At 66.2% G+C, this 6701-nt stretch overlaps 1 protein-coding gene across 1 annotated transcript; it reads right to left on the reverse strand.

Annotated features, from left to right (window-relative positions):
• Positions 1-574: 574 nt before the first annotated feature.
• Positions 575-5396, reverse strand: RNF112 (ring finger protein 112). The gene is made up of 14 exons (XM_034989287.1): positions 5288-5396; positions 5051-5091; positions 4021-4306; positions 3633-3836; positions 3396-3524; positions 3057-3161; positions 2554-2604; positions 2197-2253; positions 2042-2116; positions 1783-1900; positions 1457-1623; positions 1317-1370; positions 1129-1203; positions 575-1045 (listed from the first exon to the last, which is right to left on the reverse strand). The coding sequence occupies exons 1-14, from the start codon at positions 5339-5341 to the stop codon at positions 575-577; spliced, it is 1887 nt and encodes a 628-aa protein (XP_034845178.1). The 5' UTR covers positions 5342-5396.
• Positions 5397-6701: the final 1305 nt, after the last annotated feature.

The following is a 6701-nucleotide window of genomic DNA, read 5'->3' on the forward strand; positions in this document are numbered from 1 at the left end:
CCGGGGTTCAGGCCACTGTCCACCATACCTGGACTCTTTGGTTTTGCCCGGTGGCCCCTCCTTCTCTCTCCCCGCCCCCAGCCCCTCCTTTGTGCTCCCTGCCCCTGAGCACCAAGGTCACTCAACCTGGGACTTCTCCTCCCATCTGTGAAGGGATGGATCCTCTCTACCCAAGGGAGACTTCCAGAATGGTGCCTGCTCAGCCTTCCTACAATCCGGGGTCATCAGGGGAAAGAAGCCAGGGTGGGGAGGGTCAGCCTCACTCTTGGTGGGAGACACTGGGGCCAAGTGGACCTGGGAACCATGGCAGGTCAGTAACGGTCCGCCGCCCGAAACAGGCCCTATACTCTATTCGCTGCCCCCGGACACGGCTTCCGGGCCCCCGACGGCCTCTCTGGAGGATCCTGGAGCCGCCTCGATTGTCCAGCTCAGTCAGCCACCCAGACACTGGGCATTCCACCGCGGCAGCGCGGCACACCGGGGTGGGGGGCAGGGGGGGGCCCTCGGCACCACCCCCAACCCCTCCCCTCCCGCACCTCCTTCCCTCCCACCTGGCATCTCTTCCCCCCTTTGGTCACTCTTCCTGCAGCAGGGGCTCTCGGTCCCCTTCCTGCACCCTGTCGTCCTCCTCCTTCTCCATGCAGCCCACGGTGGCGGCCAAGCCGGCGCCCACGCCGCCCCCGACCACCGCAGCCCCCGTGGCCCCCACCGCAGCGCCAGCCGCCACCATCCCGGCCTCCGCGGCCAGCGCGGCCGCGGCCATGCCCGCGCCCACCACGCCGCCCGCCAGGCCCATGAGCCCGGCCCCGACGGCGCCCCCGACGGCGGCCAGGTGGCCACAGAAGCGCATGGTGTACGAGTCCATGAAGACCTTGGCCTCGGCCTGCAGCTCGGCCTCCAGCGCCTCCAGGGTCTGCTCTCTGCCCTTGCACAGCAGGGCCGCCCCGTGGCGGGCCAGGACGGCGTCCTTCTGGGCGCACAGGAGGTTGCGCATGGTGTCGGGCAGCACCCGCAGCGCCGAGAAGATGCGCTTGGTGGCCGCGTCCTGCGGCGGGGAGAAAGGGAGGCGCGCTGACCGCCCGCCCGGGAGCCCGAGGCCTGGGGCTCCCGCGCGGGGCCGCGGCTCACCTGCTGCCGCACGTACTCCTCGAACTCCTTCTTGGCAGCTTCCACCGTCCTCAGGTCGTGCAGCTGGGCGGCCATCTGTCCACGGCAAAGCCAGGCTGCCTCCCTCCTCCCGCTCCCGCCCTCGGCTGCATCCCAGGGCCCACGCACCCGGCCCCCCAGACCCTCCGGAGGGTTGCGCGGGGACGTACCTCGTCCGCGGAGGCGAACCCGGGCCCGGTCCTCCCCATCCAGCCCGAGAGGTTCTGCGGAGACATCAGGGGAGGGGTCAGGGCGGGCAGGGGGCGGGGGGCTCTCCGGGGCCTGGGGGCGGGCGGGAGGGGGGGCGCACCTTGATTTCCTGAGCTAACTGCTGCCCCGTGAGCAGGCGTCTGTCCCCCCTGGCCACGGGGCGGCCCTCGCTCCAGTACCCCGGGCAGCGGCTCTTGGCGTGCTGGGGCGCTGCGCTCAGCACGTCCGCCACGTAGGCACAGAGGTGGCCGAAATCGTCATCTGTGTCTGAGGAAGAGATTCCTCATGCTGAGGAGACCGGGGGCTGAGCAGGGCCGGGCTTTGGGAGGAGAAAGGGTGTCAGAGGCAGGGAGAAGCTCGCTGGGGCCAGGGGGTGGCCGGAGGAGGAGGGCAAGCTGGGGAGGCCTTGTCCCCGGGGACGCTCACCGCAGGGGCTTCCGTGGCCTTTGCTTGCCCACCGACGCCCCGGGGTGGGCAGGAGGTAACAGCGGGCTCTCCTTCCTTGGAGTAGCTCCTGAACCTTGGGGTATTTGCCGGAGGATTTCTGAGAGACGGATGGGGAGACCTCTGAGCTAGGGACCAGGCTCCTGTTCTTGGCTCCCCCGCAGGCCCCCTCGGGCCTCCCCTCCCCTTCTGCCCAGTTCCTCCCGAACCCCCTTGCATCCCCTCCTTCGGCACCCCTCACCTGGATGATGTCACCCACGCGGCCCAGCCCTGCCTTGTTGGAGTAGGATGAGTCACGAACTAAGAGATCTAGGTGCTGGAAGAGAAGGGGTCCTGACACCAGCAGCCTGGGGGTGTTAGGGTCTGGAGTGATGGGTCCAGAAATGGGTGTCTCACCTGGATTGGCACCATCCCATAATGCCTGCCCATCACCTCGGCCACGTGGACAAACATCTGGGGGTGAGGCACCAGGGGTCATGGCTGGGTTACCCCAAGGACTGTGGCTTCCTCCCCTCTGGGCCCACTGGAGGACCCCCCACCCTCACCCCCATACTCTCCCCATCCCCCACACTCCCAGCTCTGGGATTCTCCTGCCTCTCCCAACCCGGCATCTCGTGCTCCACCCTCTGCCCTCAAACGCACCAGCCCAGCTCCAGGTCATGAACTCCTAGGCCAGAACGGCTGGTCCAGTCCCCTGGACTTATGGCCAGGGCAGGAATAGGGTGGCGCCCCAGGACCAAATTTTCTCCTCACCTCCAGATATTCCAGGTCTGTATCCTTCAGCTCCGGGGAGGTGTTGAGGATCTGGAACCAAGGAGAACAAGATGGAAGAGGGTCTGCAAAGGCAAAGAGATACTGGGAAGACCCCGGTGAGGAAGGAGCTCGCAGGCCGACAGTGGGGTCAGGACCCGGGAGACACCTGCCTGGGGGCCTCCGCGGCCTGCAGGGCCTGGGCTGGCCGTGAGGGACCGAAGGCAGGCCCGAGAATGGTCCTGTGGGCCTTCAGCGGCTCCCGGGGACCTTTGACTTCCCTTTTGAACAAACCATGTTCCCACCTTCACCGACTGCAGGCATCCCTCCCTTGCAGGGGCATCCCCAGAACCTGTGGGGGGACCCCAGACACAGGCGTCTGTGAGATCAGGGTAAGCATCCCGAGCACTCCCAGGGCCAGCCCCGGGCTGAGATGTCCCCGTCCTGGAGAAAGCTGAGTGGGAGCTGGGCCGATGGGGCGGGGCACCGGATCACAGCGCCCTCACCTGGTAGGAGCTCAGCATCGTGGTGAGGGCGCAGAGCTTGGTCCTGGTTTCTCTGCTCAGCTCGGGGCTCATGGCGTCCCCTGTGTCCACCAGGAACACGGCCACCTGTGCAGGGGGCGGGGGAGGCGGGGAGATGAACCGAGGGGTCAGGCCTGCCTCACTCCGCCACGTGCTCCCCCAACCCTCCCTCGTCCACCGCATCTTCCTGTACCTGCCCCCAAAGCTTGCTTTCTCCATTCCCCTCCCCTTTGTCTACGATCTCCCCGTCCCCCCAAACCTCTTCACCCTCTCCTCCCCCGGCCCGCAATCTTCACCTCCTGTGCCCTTCATGCCGCTCACCTTCCTCCCCTCCTTCCCCAGCAGGAAAGGGTGGCTCCACATCCATATGCCCCTGGTAAGGCTGTTGGCACCCCACCTGAACCCCTGCAGGGACCCTCCTCCTCTCGGCCAGCCGCCCCCCCCTGACTCCTGCAAGGCAGAAAAAGAAAGCATCCGTTGGTCCATCCAGCCCCCATTCCCCTCCCAATTCCAGGCTGGGACCCCTAAACTGCCCCCCTGCCCCAGCCCTTCCCTCACCAGGCTTGGCAGGCCCCGGAGCAGGTGGTTGAGGAGGAAGGTCTTCCCTGAGTGCTGCTCCCCCAGGACAGCCAGGAGGCAGACAGGGGTGTCCCTGGCCAGGGGGTGCTTCAGACAGCGGTTGATGGCCCCCATCCTCAGGATCAGGCCTCCAGAGGTGTTGATTCGCACCAGGAGCAGTGGCTCAGCCCTCACAGCACATGTCTGTGTCGGGAGAAGGAAGGTTCCCTGAGCCGCCAAGGGCGGCGCGCGGCCGACCCCAGACTCCGTCCCGCACCCCGACATCCCAGAATAGAGCCAGAGCTGCCGGGCCCCTCGGGGATCGGACCCAGGTCCCTCCAGCTCCCCCCGCCCCAGCAGCCCCAGCGCCGAGGCCTGGGCCCCGGACCTGCAGCACGGCGGGCAGAGGCCTCTGCGGCAGGAGCTTCATCTTCTCCCCCAGGCTCCGGAGGCCCTTCTTCTGCTTGCAGATCTTCCGGCACTCGGGGCAGCAGGCTGGCTGGCAGCCGGGGACACGGTGCGTGCTGAAGCACCGCGTGCAGAAGTCATGGCCGCAGTCCAGCGAGATGGGCTCCCGCAGCCTCTCCAGGCAGATGGAGCAGGCAGGAAGCTCCCGGGGCGCCGCAGGCCGGGACCCCAGGCCCAGCTCTAACTTGGGGAATGGCGTGTGGGACCTGGCGTGGAGGGGGTGGGGGGCGGCAGAGCAGCTGTTGGGAGCAGCATGGGGGGGCGTGCAGGGAGTACGGCGGGCTGGGAGTTGGGGGGGCAGGGTGCTCCCAGAGAGGCCAGCTCACTGACTTGCACCCCAGTGCCGGGGATGGCAGAGCCGTGGGGACAGTGCTCCCGGCAGGGAGGCGCCCGGGTGAAGTCCTAACCCTGCCCCATCGCCGTCACCACCGCCACCCCGGGCAGCCACGGGCAGGCTCCTGCACGGACTGATCTGGGCCCCCCGTTTCCTAACCGGCCAAGAGGAGAGGTTAGCAGCCCTGGGCTCATGGGGCCATCAGGGCACCCTGCCCAGTGCCTGGCACAAACCTTCTGGAAACCTCTCTCCCACTGCCTTCCACTGCAAGGGCTCCCACTGGGAGTTACCGGCTTCGGCCGGACCTCCCCCCCCCCAACAGGAGTGACACCTGCATACACCGTGGGGCCACAAGGAGAGGGTGGGAGCCTCCCGGTGGTGGGGCAGATGGCTCTGGTTCTTAGAAGATGCCTTCCGCGCTCCCTCTCGGAGCTGGATTCGGTCTCCAAGCAGTACCCACCGGATTCTCCCCGTCCCTCCCTCCACGGCAGATCCAGCTTCGGGCCCTCCCCTGGGACAGCCCGCAGGACGCCGGGGGCCACAGGGCCCGGGTTCCTGGACCCACAGAGAGCGAGCAGACCTCGAAGCAGTCCTGCTGGCAGGCCCTGCCACTTACCAACTGTTGCGACTGCTTCCCACGAAGCTCCGTTTTCTCTCCTTGGAGACAAAAATGGGGGGCAGGGGGTGGGAATAAAACGTTATCTAGAAGAGAATCCAGGTTTCTGTCTTCCTCCTGCGTCTCAGTGGCCTCCATCCCCCTCTGCAGACCCATCCCTCGTCCCCAGGTGGCCCTTTCCCACCCCCACCCATTCTGCCCCCCCTCCCCCCCCAGATGTCAGGACCCAGGACTTGCCTGTTTGCCCAGCCAGTGACAAAAGGAGATGATTGACAAGGCGGACCTCGGCATGGGGGGCGCTGGGAGTGGGGAGAGGTCTGCAAGCAGAGAGCGGAGGCCCGAGACAGAGACCCGGTCGGCTGCAACAAGGATGGCTTTCCTCCTGGAAGGGCCGAGCTGTGGCAGGTGGAGGGTGGGTGGGTGGGGGATGGTCTCCCCAGAGGAGCCGACCTGGACTCGTCAGAGCTGGAAAATAGATGTGACAGTCGGGAAAGAGGAGGCTGCCTCTGGACTCACCCCAGGGGGAGGAGACAGGACTGCGGGAACCAGGGCTCCGAAGGAGGGAGGGACTGAGCCGGGCCCAGAATCCCTGGCAGAGGCTGGGATGCAGGCGAGAGCCGAGGTGGTGAGTCTCCATGGAGACGGAAGGGAAAGATAAGGACAGGGAGGGGGGAGGAGGGACGGAGAGAGAGAAGCCATATGGGTGCATGGCAGAGATGGAGCTGTGGGCAGGCACGGCCCCTACTGGTCCAGCCAGGGTTCTTCCGGGGCCACCGAGCACGAGCACGGTGTGCAAAAGGAGGGGTGTGGGAAACTGGGACAGCACCGCCCCAGCTGACCTGGAGAGGGACAGGGAGCCTCCCTTCCGTCACTGGAGGAACATTTTACTGAGCGCCCGCTCTATGCGGGGCCCCAGGATGCCGGCCTATTGCATGTGGTCCTGCGCCTTCCCTCCTGGACCCGAGTCCCCAGCCCCCCTGGCATCTCTGACATTGGCTGTGTGACCCCTGGTGTCTCCCCCTTCCCATGGCTTTCACATAGCTTCAAGCTCGTGACCGTCCCCTCTGGACCTTCTGACTGCCTCTTGACTGGCCTCAGCGCACAGCCAGCGTCCACCCCCCCACCCCCCAGCACAGCTGCTCCATGCTGTTCCATGCAGCTCCAACACTGGCCATAGCTCCCTACAACCATCAGATCAAAATCCAAACAACCTGGCCTGCACCTGCGGGCCCGAAACTTCCTCTCCGGGCTTTGCCCTCTCTCCCCCTTCCCTGCTTCTGCACCTTGGCTCTGGGTTCCCCCTGCCTGCATAAGGGGCCCCCCTTCCTCCCTCCGGAGAGACCCTCGCAGGCCCAGCTCAGATGCCATCCCCCCTCCGGGGACTGCCTGCCTCCCCTTTCCTGACTGGACGTGATCTGGCCGTCAGGTGGCTCGTGGTCAGGTACCTGGTTGTGATAGGTTCCGAGCGGCCAAGGCTCTGGAGCCAGACTGCTCTGGGCTTGCTTCCCAGCTGACCTGTATGAGCCAGGGGCCCTGGGTGTTTGCTTTCACTCCTCTGAGCTCTGAGGGGGTCACAAGTACGTACAGAAAGCCACTTGCCCAGGGGAAGTTATTCTTAAGCCACTTGCCCAGGGGAAGTTATTCTTAAGCC

The sequence above is a fragment of the Mirounga leonina genome, unplaced genomic scaffold (assembly GCF_011800145.1).
Source record: "Mirounga leonina isolate KUSES-001 unplaced genomic scaffold, KU_Mleo_1.0 Mir_488, whole genome shotgun sequence".
Taxonomy (NCBI): Eukaryota; Metazoa; Chordata; class Mammalia; order Carnivora; family Phocidae; genus Mirounga; species Mirounga leonina.

Coding starts and splice junctions, on each gene's coding strand:
- RNF112 (XM_034989287.1), bottom strand. CDS start 5,341: ATGCCGAGGTCCGCCTTGTCAATCATCTCCTTTTGTCACTGGCTGGGC. Junction 4,307..5,050: donor GGAAGCAGTCGCAACAGTTG/GTAAGTGGCAGG, acceptor CCTCCACGCCAG/GTCCCACACGCCATTCCCCA. Junction 1,901..2,041: donor GCGTGGGTGACATCATCCAG/GTGAGGGGTGCC, acceptor TCCGTCTCTCAG/AAATCCTCCGGCAAATACCC.